Here is a 24,870-nt window from a genome sequence, read left to right on the forward strand (position 1 = left end):
AAAGTGTGCCACCAGAGGAGCTTCATGACTTTGTGCTTAGTAACCTTGCTTTTTCCCATGCAGACCTTTCTTGTTCCCTGAGAGGTACGGGTGAGCAAAGGAGGCTCTTGGACTTGACACTGGAGACTAAATTTTTCCACATGTGGATAAGAGCAGTGGCTCCCAAACTTGGCTACAGTCAGAGTTATCTGGACAAGATTGGTTTTATACAAGAAATTCTGTAGATATTTCTGAGGGTGATTCAAGTATGGGAACCAAAAATTTGATGTTAGTTAATTCCCTTTGGCTTGGAATTATGTTTGGCCTATTAGGGTCTTCATTTATAACAGAATATTTATTCCAAATAAAATTGGGAGAATCAAATAGCTTCTGTGAACACTTAGTTGAAAATCTGAAAATGTGTATGATTTTTGTAAAGTATAAAAAAAAGAAAGTACAACAACCCAGAAACAAAACCTGGAAGTAGAATTAATAGACTAGTTTTAAATTCAAAATATATACAATAGTTTTTAAAATAATATGGTTAGAGGACATACTACTTACTATATAATAGTCACTTGATACATGGGATTCTTTCTCAGTGTGGTATACAGAGTCTTTGGTAAGCTGTATGAGTATAGCTACAGGACACACCTCTTGTGTTGTGGAATAAAGTCACGCCACACACAAAGCCTGTTTACTGTTTGAAATACATCTTTGAATATTATCAGATCAATTAGGCAACTGGTTATAGGAAATGGTGTGTCAGTGCTCACTGTTCAGGGACATCTTCCACAAACCACAAATCCAGAGGTGGCCCTAGTCAGCAGGTTGAAAGAGAAGCCCTCATTGCAGGCAGTGCATGCTTTGTTCTCAGTTTTGCTTTGTCTAGAAAGAGAAGTGGCTAGACATAAGACTCATGGTGGGTGGTTACTTTCTTGATCAATGAGATGAAAAGAACAAATATGGAAATTGATAAACATGGAAGGGGAGGGGGAACAGCATGTGGAAGGTTATATGCTAGTGGTAAAAAGTGGGCAGATTTCTCTGGGAGACTCCATCTTCCACAATGTGCCCTCTATACCAAGGTGAAGTTAATAGACTATGCAATGTAAGTCTGCAGGGTCTCTATACAACCTCTGTATGCCCACATGATGAAGTATGACACTGTTATAGTGGAAAGAATGGGAGCTAGCTCTGGGTATCACAGAAAGTATTTCCCTTCCCTAAGGCTGGCTAGTCAAGATCCTTCTAATGATGAATGGCAAGTCTTCCAGCATCATCAAAGACCTGTAGGTAGCCCTTACTTTGGCAGATTAACAGTAAATTGATGAAATGATTGTCTGAGCCTGATATAGCTGTCTCCTGAGTGGCCATGCCAGAGTCTTACAAATACAGAAGCAGATTCTCACAGCCAACTATTGTACTGAGCATGGGGTCCCCAATGGAGGAGTTAGAGAAAGGACTGAAGGAGCTAAAGGGGTTTGCAACCCCATAGGAAGAACAACCATATCAACCAACCAGACCCCCCGGAGCTCCCAGGTACTATGCCACCAATCAAGGAGTACACATGGATCCAGCTGCGTATGTACCAGAGGATGGCCTTGTCAGGCATCACTGGGAGGAGAGGTACTTGGTCCTATGAAAGATCAATAGATTCCCCAGTGTAGGAACTCACTCTGTAGATCAGGCTGGCCTTGAACTCAGAAATCCGACTGCCTCTGCCTCCCAAGTGCTAGGATTAAAGGCATGCGCCACCACTGCTCGGCTTGGCTTGGTTCTTTATACAACCCATGACCACCACTCAGAGTGGCACTACAGTAGCCTCAGCCCTCCTATGAATCATTAATCAAGAAAATGTCTTGATTACTTGCCTACAGGCCAACTGATAGAGGCGTTTTCTAAATTGGCATTTCCTCTTCCCAGAGGCCTACAGTTTAAGTTAAGTTAACAAAAACTGACCAGCACAGGGCTCTATTCAGCATTTTTCATGCACATATTTAAGAGTTCCAAATATTATGGTTACTACAAAGAGGAACAGAGTTACAAGGATGGCTATTTTGTCTTTTTTTTTTCTCCTATGACATAGTCTCATGATATAGTTACAAAGCTTGAGAGGTTCAAAAGGAGCAACTTTTTTTTTTCTTTCCATTTTTTATTAGGTATTTAGCTCATTTACATTTCCAATGCTATACTAAAAGTCCCCCATACCCACCCACCCCCACTCCCCTACCCGCCCACTCCCCCTTTTTGGCCCTGGCGTTCCCCTGTTCTGGGGCATATAAAGTTTATGTGTCCAATGGGCCTCTCTTTCCAGTGATGGCCGACTAGGCCATCTTTTGATACATATGCAGCTAGAGTCAAGAGCTCCGGGGTACTGGTTCATAATGTTGATCCACCTATAGGGTTGCAGATCCCTTTAGCTCCTTGGGTACTTTCTCTAGCTCCTCCATTGGGAGCCCTGTGATCCATCCATTAGCTGACTGTGGGCATCCACTTCTGTGTTTGCTAGGCCCCGGCATAGTCTCACAAGAGACAGCTACATCTGGGTCCTTTCGATAAAATCTTGCTAGTGTATGCAATGGTGTCAGCGTTTGGATGCTGATTATGGGGTGGATCCCTGGATAAGGCAGTCTCTACATGGTCCATCCTTTCATCTCAGCTCCAAACTTTGTCTCTGTAACTCCTTCCAAGGGTGTTTTGTTCCCACTTCTAAGGAGGGGCATAGTGTCCACACTTCAGTCTTCATTTTTCTTGAGTTTCATGTGTTTAGGAAATTGTATCTTATATCTTGGGTATCCTAGGTTTTGGGCTAATATCCACTTATCAGTGAGTACATATTGTGTGAGTTCCTTTGTGAATGTGTTACCTCACTCAGGATGATGCCCTCCAGGTCCATCCATTTGGCTAGGAATTTCATAAATTCATTCTTTTTAATAGCTGAGTAGTACTCCATTGTGTAGATGTACCACATTTTCTGTATCCATTCCTCTGTTGAGGGGCATCTGGGTTCTTTCCAGCTTCTGGCTATTATAAATAAGGCTGCTATGAACATAGTGGAGCATGTGTCCTTCTTACCAGTTGGGGCATCTTCTGGATATATGCCCAGGAGAGGTATTGCTGGATCCTCCGGTAGTACTATGTCCAATTTTCTGAGGAACCGCCAGACTGATTTCCAGAGTGGTTGTACAAGCCTGCAATCCCACCAACAATGGAGGAGTGTTCCTCTTTCTCCACATCCTCGCCAGCATCTGCTGTCACCTGAATTTTTGATCTTAGACATTCTGACTGGTGTGAGGTGGAATCTCAGGGTTGTTTTGATTTGCATTTCCCTGATGATTAAGGATGTTGAACATTTTTTCAGGTGCTTCTCTGCCATTCGGTATTCCTCAGGTGAGAATTCTTTGTTCAGTTCTGAGCCCCATTTTTTAATGGGGTTATTTGATTTTCTGAAGTCCACCTTCTTGAGTTCTTTATATATGTTGGATATTAGTCCCCTATCTGATTTAGGATAGGTAAAGATCCTTTCCCAATCTGTTGGTGGTCTCTTTGTCTTATTGACGGTGTCTTTTGCCTTGCAGAAACTTTGGAGTTTCATTAGGTCCCATTTGTCAATTCTCGATCTTACAGCACAAGCCATTGCTGTTCTGTTCAGGAATTTTTCCCCTGTGCCCATATCTTCAAGGCTTTTCCCCACTTTCTCCTCTATAAGTTTCAGTGTCTCTGGTTTTATGTGAAGTTCCTTGATCCACTTAGATTTGACCTTAGTACAAGGAGATAAGTATGGATCGATTCGCATTCTTCTACATGATAACAACCAGTTGTGCCAGCACCAATTGTTGAAAATGCTGTCTTTCTTCCACTGGATGGTTTTAGCTCCCTTGTCGAAGATCAAGTGACCATAGGTGTGTGGGTTCATTTCTGGGTCTTCAATTCTATTCCATTGGTCTACTTGTCTGTCTCTATACCAGTACCATGCAGTTTTTACCACAATTGCTCTGTAGTAGAGCTTTAGGTCAGGCATGGTGATTCCACCAGAGGTTCTTTTATCCTTGAGAAGAGTTTTTGCTATCCTAGGTTTTTTGTTATTCCAGATGAATTTGCAAATTGCTCCTTCTAATTCTTTGAAGAATTGAGTTGGAATTTTGATGGGGATTGCATTGAATCTGTAGATTGCTTTTGGCAAGATAGCCATTTTTACAATGTTGATCCTGCCAATCCATGAGCATGGGAGATCTTTCCATCTTCTGAGATCTTCTTTAATTTCTTTCTTCAGAAACTTGAAGTTTTTATCATACAGATCTTTCACTTCCTTAGTTAGAGTCACACCGAGATATTTTATATTATTTGTGACTATTGAGAAGGGTGTTGTTTCCCTAATTTCTTTCTCAGCCTGTTTATTCTTTGTGTAGAGAAAGACCATTGACTTGTTTGAGTTAATTTTATATCCAGCTACTTCACCGAAGCTGTTTATCAGGTTTAGGAGTTCTCTGGTGGAATTTTTAGGGTCACTTATATATACTATCATATCATCTGCAAAAAGTGATATTTTGACTTCCTCCTTTCCAATTTGTATCCCCTTGATCTCCTTTTGTTGTCGAATTGCTCTGGCTAATACTTCAAGTACTATGTTGAAAAGGTAGGGAGAAAGTGGGCAGCCTTGTCTAGTCCCTGATTTTAGTGGGATTGCTTCCAGCTTCTCTCCATTTACTTTGATGTTGGCTACTGGTTTGCTGTAGATTGCTTTTATCATGTTTAGGTATGGGCCTTGAATTCCTGATCTTTCCAGAACTTTTATCATGAATGGGTGTTGGATCTTGTCAAATGCTTTTTCTGCATCTAACGAGATGATCATGTGGTTTTTGTCTTTGAGTTTGTTTATATAGTGGATTACATTGATGGATTTTCGTATATTAAACCATCCCTGCATCCCTGGAATAAAACCTACTTGGTCAGGATGGATGATTGCTTTAATGTGTTCTTGGATTCGGTTAGCGAGAATTTTATTGAGGATTTTTGCATCGATATTCATAAGAGAAATTGGTCTGAAGTTCTCTATCTTTGTTGGATCTTTCTGTGGTTTAGGTATCAGAGTAATAGTGGCTTCATAAAATGAGTTGGGTAGAGTACTTTCTACTTCTATCTTGTGAAAAAGTTTGTGCAGAACTGGAATTAGATCTTCTTTGAAGGTCTGATAGAACTCTGCACTAAACCCGTCTGGTCCTGGGCTTTTTTTGGCTGGGAGACTATTTATAACCACTTCTATTTCTTTAGGGGATATGGGACTGTTTAGAAGGTCAACTTGATCCTGATTCAACTTTGGTACCTGGTATCTGTCCAGAAATTTGTCCATTTCGTCCAGGTTTTCCAGTTTTGTTGAGTATAGCCTTTTGTAGAAGGATCTGATGGTGTTTTGGATTTCTTCAGGATCTGTTGTTATGTCTCCCTTTTCATTTCTGATTTTGTTAATTAGGATTTTGTCCCTGTGTCCTTTAGTGAGTCTAGCTAAGGGTTTATCTATCTTGTTGATTTTCTCAAAGAACCAACTCCTCGTTTGGTTAATTCTTTGAATAGTTCTTCTTGTTTCCACTTGGTTGATTTCACCCCTGAGTTTGATTATTTCCTGCCATCTACTCCTCTTGGGTGAATTTGCTTCCTTTTTTTCTAGAGCTTTTAGATGTGTTGTCAAGCTGCTAGTATGTGCTCTCTCCCGTTTCTTCATGGAGGCACTCAGAGCTATGAGTTTCCCTCTTAGAAATGCTTTCATTGTGTCCCAAAGGTTTGGGTACGTTGTGGCTTCATTTTCATTAAACTCTAAAAAGTCTTTAATTTCTTTCTTTATTCCTTCCTTGACCAAGGTATCATTGAGAAGAGTGTTGTTCAGTTTCCACGTGAGTGTTGGCTTTCTGTTATTTTTTTGTTATTGAAGATCAGCCTTAGTGCATGGTGATCTGATAGGATACATGGGACAATTTCAATATTTTTGAATCTGTTGAGGCCTGTTTTGTGACCTATTATGTGGTCAATTTTGGAGAATGTACCATGAGGTGCTGAGAAGAAGGTATATCCTTTTGTTTTAGGATAAAATGTTCTGTAGATATCTGTCAGATCCATTTGTTTCATCACTTCTGTTAGTTTCAGTGTGTCCCTGTTTAGTTTCTGTTTCCATGATCTGTCCATTGGTGAAAGTGGTGTGTTGAAGTCTCCCACTATTATTGTGTGAGGTGCAATGTGTGCTTTGAGCTTTACTAAAGTTTCTTTAATGAATGTGGCTGCCCTTGTATTTGGAGCATAGATATTCAGAATTGAGAGTTCCTCTTGGAGGATTTTACCTTTGATGAGAACGAAGTGCCCCTCCTTGTCTTTTTTGATGACTTTGGGTTGGAAGTCAATCTTATCAGATATTAGGATGGCTACTCCAGCTTGTTTCTTCATACCATTTGCTTGGAAATTTGTTTTCCAGCCTTTTATTCTGAGGTAGTGTCTATCTTTTTCTCTGAGATGTGTCTCCTGTAAACAGCAAAATGTTGGGTCTTGTTTGTGTAGCCAGTTTGTTAGTCTATGTCTTTTTATTGGGGAATTGAGACCATTGATGTTAAGAGATATTAAGGAAAAGTAATTGTTGCTTCCTGTTATTTTTGTTGTTAAAGTTGGCATTCTGTTCTTGTGGCTGTCTTCTTTTAGGTTTGTTGAGGGATTACCTTCTTGTTTTTTCTAGGGCATTGTTCCCGTTCTTGTATTGGTTTTTTTCTGTTATTAACCTTTGAAGGGCTGGATTCGTGGAGAGATAATGTGTGAATTTGGTTTTGTCGTGGAATACTTTGGTTTCTCCATCTATGGTAATTGAGAGTTTGGCTGGGTATAGTAGCCTGGGCTGGAATTTGTGTTCTCTTAGTGTCTGTATAACATCTGTCCAGGCTCTTCTGGCTTTCATAGTCTCTGGTGAAAAATCTGGTGTAATTCTGATAGGCTTGCCTTTGTATGTTACTTGACCTTTTTCCCTTACCGCTTTTAGTATTCTATCTTTATTTAGTGCATTTGTTGTTCTGATTATTATGTGTCGGGAGGAATTTCTTTTCTGGTCCAGTCTATTTGGAGTTCTGTAGGCTTCTTGTATGTTCATAGGTATCTCTTTCTTTATATTTGGGAAGTTTTCTTCAATAATTTTGTTGAAGATGTTTGCTGGTCCTTTGAGTTGAAAATCTTCATTCTCATCCACTCCTATTATCCGTAGGTTTGGTCTTCTCATTGTGTCCTGGATTTCCTGGATATTTTGAGTTAGGATCTTTTTGCATTTTCCATTTTCTTTGATTGTTGTGCCGATGTTCTCTATGGAATCTTCTGCACCTGAGATTCTCTCTTCCATCTCTTGTATTCTGTTGCTGATGCTCAAATCTATGGTTCCAGATTTCTTTCCTAGGGTTTCTATCTCCAGTGTTGCCTCACTTTGAGTTTTCTTTATTGTTTCTACTTCCCTTTTTAGTTCTAGTATGGTTTTGTTCATTTCCATCACCTGTTTGTATGTTTTTTCCTCTTTTTCTGTAAGGACTTCTACCTGTTTGATTGTGTTTTCCTGTTTTTCTTTAAGGACTTGTAACTCTTTAGCAGTGTTCTCCTGTATTTCTTTAAGTGATTTATTAAAGTCCTTCTTGATGTCCTCTACCATCATCATGAGATATGCTTTTAAATCTAGGTCTAGGTTTTCGGGTGTGTTGGGGTGCCCTGGACTGGGCGAAGTGGGAGTACTGGGTTCTGATGATGGTGAGTGGTCTTGGTTCCTGTTAGTAGGATTCCTACGTTTACCTTTCGCCATCTGGTAATCTCTGGAGTTAGTAGTTATAGTTGACTCTGTTTAGAGATTGTTCTTCTGGTGATTCTGTTACCGTCTCTCAGCAGACCTGGGAGACAGATTCTCTCCTCTGAGTTTCAGTGCTCAGAGCACTCTCTGCTGGCAAGCTCTCTTACAGGGAAGGTGTGCAGATATCTTGTTTTTGGACCTCCTCCTGGTCGAAGAAGAAGGCCCAAAACAGGGCCTCTCTCAGAAGCTGTGTTGCTTTGGCAGTTCCCAGAAGCTGTCAGCTTCTGTGGTGCAGACTCTCACCTGTGCAGACTAAATTCCTAAGTTCCAGGGAGTCCTGGAACCAAGATGGTGACCGCTGCTCCTGAGGCTGAGGCCGCCTCCCGAGCCAGGCGGACACCTGTCCTCTGGTCCGGACGGTGGCCGGCTGTCTGCAGCCTGCAAAGGGTACTGCCTCAGCGGCTCTGTGCTTCTGCCTGTCCCAGAAGCTGTCCAGTTCTCTGGTGCACTCTCTAACCTGTTCAGACTAATTTCCTAGGTCCCACGGAGTCCCGGAACCCAGATGGCAACCGCTGCTGCTGAGGCTGAGGCCGCCTCCCAAGCCAGGCGGACACCTGTCCTCTGGTCCAGATGGTGGCCGGCTGTCTTTGGCCCGCCAAGGGTGCTGCCTCAGCGGCTCTGTGCTTCCGCCTGTCCCAGAAGCTGTCCGGTTCTCTGGTGCACCCTCTAACCTGTACAGACTAATTTCCTAGGTCCCGCAGAGTCCCGGAACCCAGATGGCGACCGCTGCTGCTCAAGGAGCAACTTTTAATTCAATGTTTTAGAACAAAACTACATAGATTTGTACAAACTAAAGACTCTTCCTGTTCTTTAAACTGGTCTCAAATAGACTAATATCCATGAGCCATTGCTCTATGCCTTGTATTCTTCTATGAGTGACAGAAATATTCTGACATGAATTTGTATTTCCCAGCACAATGATGAATAAATTGGATCGGTATTAGGGGGACATTGCTTTATTTATTTTGTTGGAGATATAGTGGCAGAGATTGGCTTTAATCTACCAGAAGGGTACTGAATTTCACTTACCTTGCAGGTAAGTGAAATGGAAAGTGATGTGCAACCAACTTAGGACTGACCCACTAAGGTGTCTGGAGTGTATTTTTCATTAGCAGGGTAGGTGTGTTAGATGGGTTCTATGAGCCCAGAAGAGAACTTGGAGTTACTAAAATAGCTCTGTGACACCTGAGTTTCCAATCATATTCAATTTCCACCCCAACTGCTCTCTTTGTAGTTATTTTATGTTGGTGAAAAATTAAATCTTGTGTCAATCTACTGATATACTATCTACTTTGTATTCTACAGAGGCCAATGATTCTGTAAAACAAGACAGGGAGACCCAGTATCCATACAACCCATAGCTCAGATCAGGTGGTTTCACTAGACAGCACAAACATCATGAAATGATTATTCTACGTGAGCATTGAGTAAGGTTTTCTAATAAGAATGGAGACTTGGAGTGGGGACTCATTAGTTTTTCAAACAGAGATGAGAGGAATTAAAATGTGAACTGATATTGACAAAAAGTAACTGTAGTTCCCCCATAAGTAAGAGATAGAGTTGAGTAGATCCTCAACCCTTCACTTACAAAAGCCCAGTCAGGTGGACTCAGATCGGTGGCTGAGGCTAGATTCAGGGTAGCCTTTTTGCTCAAGCCTACTGTTGAGACTATCTTAAACCATTAAATAAGAAAGTCCTGGATGTAAGGGAGATGTGGAAAAGGAATAAGGCAGATGTGGAAAATAAATTAAAATAAAGTGACCTCTTTTTTGAAAATTGCATTTTGACACATGAAACTAAGTAAAAGCAGATTGATTAGAAAATTAACACATGTTTTAGAGAATAATTGCCAAAGAAACCACTAATTAGGTTGTAAAACAACAACAACAAACAACACCCCAAACCATGTGATTGTTAAACTTTACCTAACCTCTCAAAATGGATAATCTGAATCTGACCTGAGTTCCGCAGTCATCAAAGAAGCCATAGTGCTCCAAACAACTGAGGTATGGCCTTGGGAGAATCAAGTCAAGAAGAGCCTTGTAGAAGACAAAATGGAAGACATGGGATGTGGTTCTTTGAAGATGAACCCATGGCCCAGGGCATAATTATACTTTCTAGCTGGATCTCATTATTCTGTACTCAGTAATTCTCTCTCCCTCCCTCTCTGACTCTGTGTGTGGTGTGTATGTGTGTACTTGATATTTGTGGTAAATGGAATAGCAGTGAACAGTCTGCTGTTCATAGGTTCTTTGCTTACTCTAAGGCAGAATGTGGGATTGTATATTATACAATTGACTTTGAGTTGGTGTCAGAATGGAAATTTGGAAAACTTTGTGATGTCCTTTAAGGAAAGGGATAAAAATACTGTCTGTGTAAACTAAAAAAAAAAAAAAAAAAAAAAAAGAGCTTATATTTGTTAAGAGGTGAGTCACGGTGGGGGCAAACGGTAGCAGTTGTATAGCTGTTGGTTGATAGTGCTAGTGCTCTTCCTTCTGAGGCATAGTTAGACTCAAATGTCCCTACTTCCGGAAGGTAGGTATGGCCCTGTAAGTTGTTGTCAGGTATGTGTTAGAGATGTTCATTGCTGTCACTATCAAACAATCAACAGTCCAGTGTGGCTACACTGTATACTACTTATTCTTTCTCTGTTCTGAGGCTGAGTGACAAACACCTTGGTGCACCATGGTAAGTCAGAGGTACATGCTGGAAAGTACCTAGCATTTCTTAGATGGCTCTTTATAATGCTGACAGAGTCTGTGTTGTAGCGAAAGGGATCCATCTTATGTAGAGCTGCTGTTGGTTGTACCATCCAGCACAGTACTGACGTCCCAAAGATGATGTAGTCACCATGGATGCAATCATGCAGGAGAATTCAGACTTCCATTAGTATAGACCCATCCCTGAGCACTATGAACTGCATAATTGGATAAGCCTATAAGGCAAATGTTGAAAAATCATCAGAAGAATAAAATTCAAAATATTGAGGGACAGCATAAAGCAACAAACCAAACCAAATCAAACAAAACCAAGATAGTGAACTGTTTCTGAATTGGCTCGAGGTCTAAAAATGATTAGAACTTGTAGAGTTTTGACATGGATGTGGTGGGTGCCCAGTGGAAAAACCTGATCTATGCTCAGATAGCAGAGTCATGACAAAGTGCATAAAAGGGAAAGGAGCTGAAACAAGACACAAGCAACTCCTTAGGGCTGAACAGATACAAGGCTAAGGGTGACGGGTAGAGACAGCTGGCTCTGGAAAACTACCTATCACTGGCAACAGGGGAATAGCAGCAGACAGAAACATACATGAGCTCCAACCTCTTCTAGTGTGTCCTATGAGCTGTTTATACAAAACTGTTGGAGAATCTCAAGACAGTGATGTCACTGTAGTCATCCCCAACCAAACCCATTGCCTGAATTTCAGTTTTCTTTTTCCTAAAGATTAACTTTAAAAATATATTTACATCTTATTTCTAAAAGCTAATAAACAGGTTTGTTAAAGCCAAAAGGGACAGAAAAATAAATCACAGGAAAGATAGACTTTAGGGGCAAGATACCTTCAATCGCAGACTTTTAAAAATCAATCAACCCTGGTGTGCCCATCTTGACTATTCACATCCTTGTGTAGTTTGCTCCTGAAGTCACTCTGAGATTGGCATATGACTTCCTTTGCTCACTGACATATTCACAATACGATAGCAGGAGATACTTGAGAAATACTTATATATTTTGTCTTAGTCACTAGGAATTCTGCCATATCATGTAACAGTCCCAGGCTATATTGCTGAAGGAGATACCAGAGGAGAAATATGCCGTACCAGCTGACAGTGCTTGCTAAATATACCAGCTTTGTCAGTCCAGCCTCAATAGAGCCATCAGGTATCTATGAGTGTCTATACATGAGGGAGTCTAGACAAAAGGCAATTCACCCAAGGCCAGTATATAAAACTGTTCTGCTAAGTAGCTAAATGGTTAGTGATTTTCGACCAATGTTCTGGAGTTAATTTGTTGTTACATAACAATGAATAATTGATATGTTCAGCATGTAAAAGAAGCTTTTTGTGCTTTCCATAATAAAATCAGTAAATGATAATAAAGAGTAACTTATCAATTTAAACAGTGTATCACTTTCTGCTATGTGAGAGAGAGAGAGAGAGAGAGACAGAGAGACAGAGAGAGACAGAGAGAGAGACAGAGAGAGAGACAGAGAGACAGAGAGAGAGAAGGCAAAACCGGAACATAACCAAAATAGCAAGCACAAATTGTCTTTATGAACATTTTTGGTTCAGGTTGTCTGGATTACCTTTTGTTTTTCTTTTTCTTTTCTTTTTTTTCTTTCATTTTTTTGGTATAGTGGAAAACAAGCTAGATATGTAGGTAAGCAGATACATAATAGACAATCTTTTCACTGGACAACTTACTGAAACACGATTTGCTATGAAGCATGTGCTGGAAAATCATGCACACGTGTTCTTCAGCCTGTGTAACGCCCCTGCAAGCACAGGGTACTTGCAGGACTGTCCCAAAGGTTCCTAGGAAGGCAGCCCTGCAGCTCTCACTCCCAGAACAAGTAAGGTCTTGCTTGCCTAACATGCTAATGCAGGTCTCATCTTCATGGCACTTCCCAGTTATGTGGGGCCAGCATTCTGTCTGGAATGTTCGGTAGTGTGTCCTAGAAGAAAGTGAAGAACTGGATATAGTCTATGGGTGATTTCACGTTAACATGTGATGGTCTCTTACCTAATGATACCAGCCTGGGGGAGGATGAGATGCTGGTTCCAAGACATAATGGAAAGCTGACTTTGTACTTTCAAGCATCACATAGGGAATGTGGAGATGAAAAACAAAAATCAAAAGAGTGAAACGTGCAAGTTACTATCCTTTCCTGAGACTGATTTTCCCTGATGGCTAGTTATATCCCAATGCTTTGCAGCATTAACTACTTGAGAGATCTAGTAAAGAACTTTTTGAAACCTTATACAATTTTAGAGCTAACATTTAGACATTGTCCTCCGCCAAAACAATTCTTTATTTTGTTTCCATGCTTTCGTACTGAATTGAATTTACAAAATTATTTTGAGATCTTTTTTTTTTCCTTTGAAAGCAAGAACTAAGGCTGAGGAACATGTTTCCCCAAAAGAAATTTCACAAATTCTGGTAACCTATCAGATCACCTTATAGGGTGAGAGTGAAGCCCAGACAATGAAGGGTCAGTGGTGGGCAGAGAGATACCTTGATTGAAGCTACTTAGGCATTCAAATCCTTGGTCTTCTATTTAAACTCTAATATCACATCAGCCTCCCGCAAGGTATACTTTGAGGTGGGAAGTGTCACTAGATCCACTCTTACCTCTTCCCAGTGTAACCATGTTGATTAAGCCTCCTCTTTGTTTGTTTTCCAGTATTAATTTGACTCCTTTAATTGACTTATTGAGACCAATTGTCCAAACCCAGCTTGGACACAGATGGTGGATTCCCACACCCACCAATTTGAATACAAAAAATTAGCATAGGGACACATGACTAACCTATAATCCCATGTCTCTCAGGAAGCTGAAGTCAAGGGCCTAGTGTGAGACCAGTGGTGACTACCTACAAAAACAGCCTTGTCTGTGTGCATCATCTCCTGCAGTGCTTACCTGTATCCCAAACTGTCTACAAAAGCATGTGTTTATGACCAATGGAAGTATAAATTCACCCTAAACATAAACTCACATGTGTTAATCAAAACCTCAGGGAGAGAAAGAGAGCCGGGCATGCTGAGCCCAGTTGAAGTTCCTAAGCATGACTACCTGCACACGACAGTTTGATGTCAGCTAGCAGCTAGAGTGAAAATTTTCACTGAGAACATAGACCACTCATAATGTCACTCAAAGGCTGCAAGAGTCCCCTCTACTGCAGTAACCCTCAAGGGCTAGTAATTTCTGACTTTCTTTTCTGTGGCTTTCCCCTTTCACTGCTACTTCAGTGGGTGCCATGCACTTCCACTGCCTTTGCAATATCTTGCCTGTTGGATTGCTTTGTGTAACTTAAGAGACCAACTCAGTCATTTCCTCCAGTTAGGTCAAGCAGTCCTTGGGAGCACTCTTTAAATTATAACATTTTCGGTCTATACTTATCTTCTTTATTGTATCCTTAAATGGGGTGTTTATTTTCTTGTTTTTGATATTATAACTTAATTATAACATTTTCCCCTTCCCTTTTTAGAGGCTAGGATCCCTCTCTGGTAGGCAGACAGAGAGGGAGAGGGGCCATGGAAATTTTCCAAGATGACTGACTTCTTCCAACTAACCAACCTAAATTACGTGAGGAAAACTCTTCAGAGGCTTAAAAAAAAGCAATATTCACGTTGGCTCTCTGGCCCTCTCTCTTCCTCCTTCTGTCTTCCCTCCTCACCCCTTTTTGAGTTTTCCTTTCCTCTGCAACCCTTGTAACTCTTCTCAGAATCTTTTTGCTGGTCTCTGAAATTAATCTTTAATGAAACGTCCTCACCTCTTCCCAAGATATGTGTCACCCACTCTGTCCCCCATTTAAACTAGAATGTTGTTTCTGTTCTCTTTTCATGTTAAGCTATCAATCTTCTCCTGTTCATAATTTCTCAACCTTTGTCACAAACCTTTCAGCACACAGGAGTCTCTCCCAGCCTTTGAGGAGAGTGTATTTGTTTGGCTTCATGAATCCTCACTCTACTGAGCAGAAGGTCTTTTTCTCTGGGTGTCTGCTGCAGGTGTGTATTTCACCATCCACAATAAATACCTTTCGTTAATGCTGATTCTATATCCTTGGTGCTTAAGATTTCTCTACTTCCCTGCCAGTTGGGTTCAAGATTTCCCCTGCCTTTTACTTCTTCAACTGGTGGAGAAAAGAATTCTGATTCAGACTTAGATTTTCTTCCCTCTGATCCCTTTTAATCTGAGAATTGCACATTACTCTTTATGGTATACATTTCCTTATTAACTGTCTTCTTTAACTAAAATAAACAAGCAAAACAGACATTCCTAACTGATGCCAAGATGGGTGTCTGATTACTCTATATTTTGAATGAACAAATAAGCAACTAGCCTCTATGACTGTACTGGTTGTGGGTTTATGTGTCCACTTGACACAAGCTAGGATCATCTGAGAGGAAGGAGCCTTAGCTGCAGAAATGCCATCATGAGATCCAGCTGTAAGGCCATTTTCTCAATTAGTAATCAAGGGGGAGTGGTGCCATTCCTGGGCTGGTGGTCCTGGGTTCTATAAGAAACTAGTCTGAGCAAGCTCAGGAAGCAAGCCAGTAAGCAGCACCCCTCAATGGTCTGTAACAGCTCCTGCCTCCAAGATCTTGTCCTGTTTGAATTCTTGTTCTGACTTCCTTCAGTGAAGAACAGTAATATGGAAGTAGAAGCTGGATAAAGCCATTCTTTTTGTTATGGTGTTTTGTTTTAGCAATAGAGACCCTGACTCAGACAATAACAGATAACATGAGGATGAGGAATCAGAAAAAAGGTAACATTTTTGACGTCATGGGCAAACAAATAAGCAGGGAATATCTACACCATACTCAAACTACCTTGTTCTTCTCTGTCCACAGCTTGAGAAAGAAAGTATTTGTTCTGAAGGTTAAAGAGTTACCCTGCCAAAATTAACAGACTTTTCCACACAACAGGCTATGTGTGTTGCTTCATGTCTGTTAATTCAGTACTCAGAGAGCTGAGGCAGAAGGATTGTGGATTCCAAGCCAGTCTGGTATACAGAGAAAGATCTTGTCTAAAATAAACAAAAACCAAACAACAACAAAAATTCTATAATCACATCAATGAAAAATATCTTATTATAAAGCTGATTGTGGGCCAAAAAATCCTGACAAACTGAGTTTGAATCATAAAACCCACATGGTGAAAGGAGAGAATCAACTCATAAAAATTGTCTGAATGCATGTTCACATGCACACACACACACACACACACACACACACACACACACAAACGACAAATATGAACTTTGAAAGATGATATACGGGCCATCACAGTTCCTCATAGTGAGTTTCTTTATTCTAAAATTCTGCTCTGCATTTTACATTTGAATTTCAAAAAGGGTGCCACAACACATGTACCACAGATTCAAAATGTGAATTGTCTGGCTCTATTTACCCTATTTTGGATGACGGTGGGAACTCTAGCAATGGAAGGAGATCAGATGTTAGGGTTGGACTATAACAAATAAGGTGCCGAAATAAGAAAGCAAGGTATGTGTGTTTTTACTCACCTGCATAATTCATCATTTCGGCAAGTGTGAATTACACTGAGGCAAGTGGGGGGTGGAACTATATTCAGTGCACATGGCTTGCTGTGAAGAGTTTCTTTGGATTGCTGACAGGGTATATCAGATTGAGCACAGTCACAAAAAGCCAACATCTGGGCAGTGTTAAAAGGCATATTTTGATAGAAGAACCGTATGGCTGCTTGGCAGTGTTTCACATCACACAGATTTCCATTTGCTGAGCATGCTTTAAGGTAAAGGGCCAACTGTGCATTACAAACCACATCCCCTACACACGCCTCTGTCACCTCCAAACAAGACTGCATCTGTTTGAATCCTGAAAGCAAGAAAATGCCCAGGTCATACAAAAATAAGCTTAGGGTTATACATATAGAACTTGCAAGCAAATCTATGGGATGTCCACAAGCTGAGTATAAAAGTGTAACCAGGCTGCTATGACTTCTTTAAAGGCTTGATGGTGCAATGTTTGAATCCTCTTTCACCAATACTATATACATATTGTGTTGGAATGGACAGGACCAAAGTGGAGCTTTAGGGGAGAAAACATCCCTGACTCTAAGTTTCTCAAAATAAGCATTTACTGTTCAGAAATAGAAGCTGAACTATGTACCTTATTGTGTGCTCAACAACTTGCATCAAAATCATCCTTGTTCTATCACAGTCAATTGGGAGTGTATGGATAGGAAATTATGAATAAAGATTAACACAGTTACTCCTGCCTAGGAAGATGCTCATAATCTGGTGAAAACACACACACACACTATATATATATAACTACTACCTATCACATCACTACAGGCACCCACAAAAACAGTTGGCTTCAAACCTTTTAGGTTGTATGACCTTATGATTTATCCAAACCTTTGGTTTCAGTAAAGATGTATTTCACAGGACTTGCAAGGAGGGACCTTTGATGAAACGCCTGACAGTAGGGAGAGGGAACTTATAGAGCCCACCTCCAGCAGGAAGACAGGACATCAAGTGAGGGATGGGGTTGCCATCCCACAGTCACACCTCTGACCCATAACTGTTTCTGTCTGAAATTACAGGGATGAAAATGGAGAGGAGACTGAGGAAAAGAAGGTCCAGCGACAGGCCCAAAGTGGGATCCAGCTCAAGGGGAGATCCCAAGACCTGACACTATTACTGAGGCTATGAAGTGCTCACAAAAAAGGCATCTATCATGACTGCCCTCCTAAAGACCCAACAAGGCAGCTGAAAGAGGCAGATGCAGTTATTTGCACCCAACCAATGGACAGAAGCAGCTGACCCAGTTGTTGAATTAGGGAAGGCTGAAAGAAGCTTAGGAGAATGGCGATTCTGTAGGAGGCCCAGCAGTCTTAATTAATCTGGACCCCTGAGATCTTTCAAACACTGGATCACCAAACAGACAGCATACACCATATGTATGAGGATATGAGGCTCCCAACACACATACAGTAGAGGACTTCCAGGGCTATGTTCGTTCAAGATGATGCACCTAACCCTCAAGAGACCAGAGGCCTCAGGGAGTTTAGAGGTCAGATAGAGTGGAGGGTGGGGGCATCCATGTGGAAACAGGGTGTGGTGGGGAGGAGGTGTGGGATGTGGAGGAGTTGAAGGGTGGGAGGGGAGGGGGTATGGAATAGAATATGAAGTGTAAAAAATGAATTACAAATAAAATTAAATTTAAAAATATGTATTTCTCAGAATAGAGGATGGAAGGGCTAAACAATTGCCTTCATAATCATTGTTGGAAAGAATGTCATGGTTTTGCTGCATGTTTTCTTTCAATCTTTAAGCCACACAAATTATTCTGTGTTGGCATATCATTGAGAATCCTCATAACAACATTTGAATCATAACATCCAGTTTTTATAATGTAGATAAAAATGGTAGTTTATGATATTACCATGATAGAAAGGAGTAGTAGTTAGATTCCATTTATCTTTATTGTCCTTTTCCATGTTATCTAGAAAGAAAATAAAGAAAGCATTTCACTATTGAAGACTGAAATTTCCTAGAGGCTAAGAATTCATACCACAAATATATACAAATATAGACAAATGCATACAAACGTGTATAACACTCATTTAACCCTTGATATTTAAAATTAATGATTGATGGGTGAAGAAATATCACCCAAGTAAATTGAAAAGCTTTATTTTGTGAATTCACTTACTTGAAAATATGAATTAATGCTGGTGACTAGAGCATGTACAATTGTACAATAAAGCAAAAAAAAAAAAAGAGAATCCAAAGAAAAAATAACAGAGGAAGAAAGACAGAAAGGAGGACAAAAAGAAAGGAAGGAAGGAAGGAAGGAAGGAAGGAAGGAGGGAAGGAAGAAAGAAGGGAGGGAGGGAGGGAGGGAGGAAGGAAAGAAAGAAAGAAAGGAAGGAAGGAAGGAAGGAAGGAAGGAAGGAAGGAAGGAAGAAAGGAAGGAAGGAAGGAAGGAAGATAAAGACATGCCCATACTAACAGCATCATAAATCAGGTAAAAATGTAATTCAAAAAGCATTTTTACTCCTGATTATCTTAGTCTTTAGGAATTCTTATGATTCATAATTGTAGAATTAGAAGTTTTCAGTGACAGAATCTTTCATTCCAAAGCATTAATTGGGTTTTTACTGGGTACCAGGTAGCATATTTGAGAATAGTGGTTTTCAATCCTTGCTGCTGGAATCCCACAGTTTCAGAGGAAATAAACATAACTGAAGCCAACATAAAAATCAAGAAACAACAGAGGTGTGCGAACAGAGTTAAAGAAAGCATTGTGACCATAATTTCATTTTAAAAGCATCCTCTCATGACTATGCTTGTCCTTCCTGGGTTGTCTCTGCGCCTTGCTCATCAGCCCACTGCACACAAACACTTGTACAACCTAGGCAAGTTCTTCCTAGTGCTGCATGTCCCAACCTCAGTGACACTGCATTGCCCCAGCTGGTTACTGTGCATTTCTTGTTTTCTATTGACTAGTTCAAAAATCATTTCTTCTTGACCCCAACCTCCTATCTTTCTGACTAAGAGCTGACATCTATTATGTGTTACTACACCATATTAAATAAAATGCCAATTAATACATCAATCAATCAATATACCAACCAACAAACAATAAGTAGATTTTAGTGAGTTATACAGATTTCCTAAAATATAAACCCAGACTTGCTAATACAGTTAAATGCCACAACTTGCAGCAAACTGACAAGTGTGTGCTATGGACTAAAACATTCAAGAAACCATCAACTTTATAATCATTTTATTGTTATCAACTGGATGATTCACATGAGACCCATATGCTTCTTTCGTCCCTCCCATACACATTCTTTAACATAATTTGCATCTTCTATGCAAATTTCATGTCTACGTGTTATACATGGAATCATATATACAGTTCACAGAACTTGAGATTATTTGCATATCTAGTAAACAGACTCAAAATGTACATATTGGATCTGGATATCTCCATCCTGTGCTAAAGCCTTTTCAGTTCCAGGAACTGTCCACATTACTGAAAAGAATGACAATGGTATCATTGGAGTTAGTGACTGAAAAAAAATCCCCAAAATATACAAAGAAAACCTAATAAAAGTAAAAGACCCAAAAACCTTTAGGATCAACTTTAACTCTTGTTCATGCATTCCCATGTGGTTCACGAATATAAACATATATCCAGAATCTAACAAATTTTATATTGGTCCACCATCCAACATGTTTTTGCTGCACAATCATTACAATTGTGTAACAGTTGTGAGTACCATTGAATGAGAGCCTACCTTTACCACGCTCTTCTAGGTATTGTGTTTACCTAGCAGGACACTGACTTACCTGGGCCATCACTTATATCCCTTAGCGATCCTTACTCAGAGGAGAACAAAGAATTAGTCTCTATCCTTAATAGAAGAGAATTCTGCAAATCCACAGTGTTCTGTGCAAACACTTAAGTTCTCATAGCAATCACGTTGCACTTTTTTCTTTACATTCTCTTCTAATCCCCAGAAGTGTCATTTTCTTTTTGAAAAGTCAGTTCTACATTTATCTGTTAAGTGCACAACAGCTCCTCACAGCAAAGCATTAAATCTAATCTCTTTGAAAGACCAGCTCAGTTTCCTGGCTTTATAGCATCTGGTTTCTTTCTCACATGATCTTGTGATGTCTCTCCATCTTACAATCCAGCACGACAAAGAATTTGTTGTTCCTCAAATGTTTGCTGCTTCCTTTTATTACCTATGAGCCCAGTTCACCTTCCTTCTCCTAAAGTCACAATTATTTCCTCTGGTATGATGTCAAGTACTCCTTGTTCATGTTTATTTTAGATGAGTGCATGACTCTTATGTAGAACACAGCACAGCCTGCAAAGGATCCTTGGCATTTTTCACTTTAATTATGGATTAAGGTAATCTGAAATAGAGTACTTAACATGAGAATTAAGCTAGAAATCAATCAGAAAGGTATCTAGGAAATCTCAGGTATCTGAGAATTTAAAACCTTCATAATAAATTGTACGTTAGAGTGATGGAAAGGAAGAGAATAGTTTGAAAGGACTAAACTTTTATAAAGAGCACATTAAATCTGTGGTTGTAGCTAAGATAGTGCTTAGGGGGAAAATCACAATATTGAATGTTCATATGAGAAAAAAGAAAACTGCAAATCAGCGATTACCAAATGTTTGTTTATATCCACAAATTCTACTTTCATCTCTATTTTCAGAAGCTGTTCTTTCTTATGAACAGTCATGACTGACTGCAGAGATGGAGAGCTGCATAAGGCATTGAGAATTAGTGACAGATAAGTGTTCATTCCTAAATAGGGCACTCATACTCCTCCCCCTAGGCCTTAGGAAACATTAGGGAGAGGAGAAAGAGTGCACAAACCAAGATGTGGAGAAGGGCCATGAAATGTTTGTTGCCTTTGGGAAAGGCACAGCCCCTGCAAATATGATCTCTTAAGCGTGATGGTTGTCCACAATGAGCCTACATAACACTGAGCTGGTCAACAGTCAATCATGGATGGAGAGGTGTTCAGGGATTAACACTCCCTGCTGAACTCTTGGCTAATGATGGATTGTGGGGGAGGCGCTGTCATGGTCTTCAGTTGTGGCTCCATATTGAGGACAGGCTCTAATAAATGGTTCCAAGCCTATGGCTACACAAATGACCCTGGTAAACCTCAGTGGGGAGAGAAAAAGAAAGAAAAAGGAAAGAAAATGAATGGAAGAAAGACATTCACAAAGAACGTTAATAGGACGGAAGAGAAATTGATTAGATACTGTGGAGGTCACACTAATCAGAATATACTCGTGCTCAATAGTTTCTGTCAACCTGTTACAAGCTAGAGTCTTCTGGAGAAAGAGAACCTCGGCTGAGAAATGTCTCCATCAGAAGAGTCTGCAGGGAAGTTTGTGCGACACTTTAATACAGCCAATTTAAGCTACACCCAACTAGCTTGCAAATAAACGAGGCTCAGACTGTGGTTATTTTATTTGGCTCTGATAATTACTGGGGTTCACCCCTAATGTACTCCTCTAACTGCTGGCCTGGGTACCTCCCCAGGGGTGTACCCCAGATACTTGCTGTTTCTCCTGTCCATGTGCTCACGGCTCCTCTCCCCTCACGGTGGCTTTGTCCTCTCTCTCATTCCTCCTCCTCCCTTCTCTCCCTCTCCCACAACTGGGTCATTCCAAACTCACCTTCCTCTAGTCCCTCAGTAATGTGCCATGGCCAACTTTATTTAACCAATAGTCTTAAATCAAGGGACAAGGTTTGCACAACAAAAGCTTGTAAATTTGAGAAGTCACTCATGGGCATAGACTTACATAGGTATATAAATTAGCATTATAATACACAGCAGACCAAACCACAACAGGATACTTTCTTCAATAATGTTTGATGGGGGAAGGTCCAGCCTACTGTCAGTGTTGCCATCCCTGGGCAGATAATCCTGAGTTGTCCAAGAAAGCAGGTTGAGATAGCTATGGGAAGCAAGCCAGGAAGACTAACTCTTCCTCTGAATCTCTTTTGTTTCCTGCCTTTATGTTCCTCCGTTGAGCTTGATTTGGTGATAGACTCTAAAGTATAAGCCAAATAATCCCTTTCCTCCCCAAGTTGGTTCGAGTTATTGTATTTATTACGGTAGCAGAAAGCAAACTAGGAGAAAAATTGTTTCCAGCGATTAGGATGTTGTTGTGATGGATCTATTCATGTGTTCGTGGGATTATTAGAGAAGCCTTTGTAATTTGGGGCTGGAAAGGCCATTGAGTGCTCAGAGCTTAGTGACCTGTTCTGTGGGAGCTTGCCAAGTATGACTGAGAACAATACAGACAATGAAGGGTGGCTTGTGAAGTTTCAGACAGAAGTTTATGATCCATCAAGATTCCATTTGTGTTATAATTTGAGTTAAGAATCTGTGGTTTTGTTCAGCTAGAGCTGACAAATAGGCTGCAATTAACAAGAAAGCATCACTACTGAAGTAGAAACTTTGCTTTCCTAGGACACCAGATGTTGGTTTCCAGGGCTGAAAAATCAGCTGTTATTAACAAGAGACCAGCAATACTCAGGTGAAACCTGAGAAGTACCTCAGGGCCATAGTTCAGGAGAGTAAAAGCTATATCTCATGCTGGCAGCTGAGCTTGGTGACATGTAAGAGACTGCCACATATTTGTTCTGTTTTGTTTTTGTTTTGAAGGCAGGAAGCAGTCATTGAAGAGCAGCTGAGGCTTGACACCATGTGGCTAGGATAGTCTTATCAAGAATCCAGAAGGCCATTTGTCAAGGTTCAGCTTTAGTTGAAGTGGAGGTCCAAGGATTGAAGGGGTCATGGAGAGAAGCTGAGGTTTGACACCAAGTAGCAGGTTTCAAATACCTCCAGAGAAGCCATGGGTCTATTGATGGATGCTCTGCCTCAGATACAGCAGATATCGCAGCATATTGGAGATACTAGGATCATGAGATGTCCACCAAAATATAACAGTATGCTTGGAACTAGGCTACAAGGTGATCTGTATGTACTGAAGATGGCAAAGGCTGTAATGTGGAGCTTCCCAAGCTCCGTGGAGGCCAGAAGATTAGGAGTAAGTCCCAGACTCAGACACTGAGTTAGTTACATTGTTGGAGTTTGGTTTTACTTTGACCTAACTACAATTGTGCCCTGCTTTTTCCCCTCTTGGAAAAAAAAGTTGTCAATTTTTTGTTTGAAAGGTTGTCAAACATATTTCTTGAGAATGATGCCATCAAGACTCTTTATAAGATTACCTAAACTGGGTACAAAGGCTCCATGAGTCAAATTAATGCTATCTGGAAAATGGGTATGGAAACACCCACTGGGATCTGGACAAACTATTTCCAAACAAAGGTGATTCTTTCTCCCTTCTTAACCACCAAAGGCTGCTCCTGTGCTAGGGGCGGGGCTTCATGAGCTTCTCTCCTATCTAGGCTGAGACGTTAATGGCTTTGTTGTGAATGGATCTTGAGCAGGCACCCATAGCTGGTGTGGATTGACTTGACTATCAGCTCAATCTTGTCCAGAGGACAGCATTTAACACCTCTCCCTTCCACCCTTCTGCACTTACATTCTTTCTCCTCTCTCTTCCTCAGTGTTCCCTGAGCCTTGATGTAAGGAGGGGTTTGTTACAGGCAATTCATCCGCAGATGAGCACTTGTTGCGATTTTCGTTGAGAAAATAAAAAAGAAAGTTGAAAATGAAGGCTAATTTATGAGAAAGAACACACACACACACACACACACCCATGTGCACACATGTACATGAAAACAAACAATCAGTACATGAATGAAAAAGAAGATACCAGGACAACCTCTAAAGACATTTTAAAAGACAATCAGAAAATGTTAACAGCAGCAGCATATTACAGAGATCTACAGAGACAGAAGTCATAAAGAGTCACATAGAAACTAAGTAATCCAACTCTAATATCAATATATCAAATGGAAAATACAAACTACAAAAACACAGAAACTAGGCCAGTTCTATGACATTAGACATACAAGTTTACATTTTATCTATCCCATGATGAATTGTGCAGATATAATACTGAATATTTAAACCAGTAATTGAAGAGAGAGTGTCAGTTCTTTCTATACTGTTCTGAAGTATAAAGAAGAATGTATATTCCATATATGTTAATAGCCAGCATTAGACCATTAACAGAATTAGCAATATAAAAATGTCAATATTCTGCTTTAACTAAGACATATCACTAAAATGTTAGCAATTTAAATACAGTGAATGTACAACAAATGAACACATATTGATTGAGTAGGGTCTAGGTTTGAAATAAAGAGTTGGATCAACAAATATTACCTGTCTTATTGGTGCACTTTTTTCCAAAAAGTTTGTTTACTGTACAGTGGAGGTCATCCATACAAAGACACTCTTTAAATTGGAAATTTTTTTCCACCAAAGCCTGGATACTCAGGTTACAATGTAGTGAATTATTTATCTTGCAGGAGTCACCTGGATTTCATAATCACATATAACACTGAAGATATTAGTCTGGATATAAATTTTCATTTCTTCTTCCTAAAGTGCTTTTAATATATCAACCCAAGAAATCAATGAGTTTAGTGAGATTATCTTGTTTTTCTAACGATTCTTCATAAAAGTAACCACCCCTCCCAGATTTTTAACAAGAAATGAGAATACTATTGCCTATGGGATGCATTTTAATATGAATATTAAGTTTGTTATGGGGACAATACTCAAAGTGCCAGGTTCTTAACTGCTGATTCGCAAGACGATTCTCTTTACAGTAAATGGAGAATATCACTGAAAACC

At 40.1% G+C, this 24,870-nt stretch overlaps 1 protein-coding gene across 2 annotated transcripts in view; it reads right to left on the bottom strand.

The window, feature by feature from the left end:
- Gfral (GDNF family receptor alpha like) overlaps window positions 1–24,870 on the bottom strand; it is a 49,556-nt gene that overhangs the window by 16,840 nt on the left and 7,846 nt on the right. The window contains exons 3-6 of one of the 2 annotated variants that reach the window (NM_205844.3): window positions 24,397–24,549; window positions 17,993–18,052; window positions 16,087–16,417; window positions 12,262–12,512 (exon numbers count right to left, since the gene is read on the bottom strand). In NM_205844.3, the coding sequence (NP_995316.2) occupies window positions 12,262–12,512; window positions 16,087–16,417; window positions 17,993–18,052; window positions 24,397–24,549 (795 nt within the window). The remainder of the gene's footprint in view (window positions 1–12,261; window positions 12,513–16,086; window positions 16,418–17,992; window positions 18,053–24,396; window positions 24,550–24,870) is intronic. The other variant, NR_153419.1, reaches the window with a different exon arrangement.

The sequence above is a fragment of the Mus musculus genome, chromosome 9 (assembly GCF_000001635.26).
Source record: "Mus musculus strain C57BL/6J chromosome 9, GRCm38.p6 C57BL/6J".
NCBI classification, from domain to species: Eukaryota; Metazoa; Chordata; class Mammalia; order Rodentia; family Muridae; genus Mus; species Mus musculus.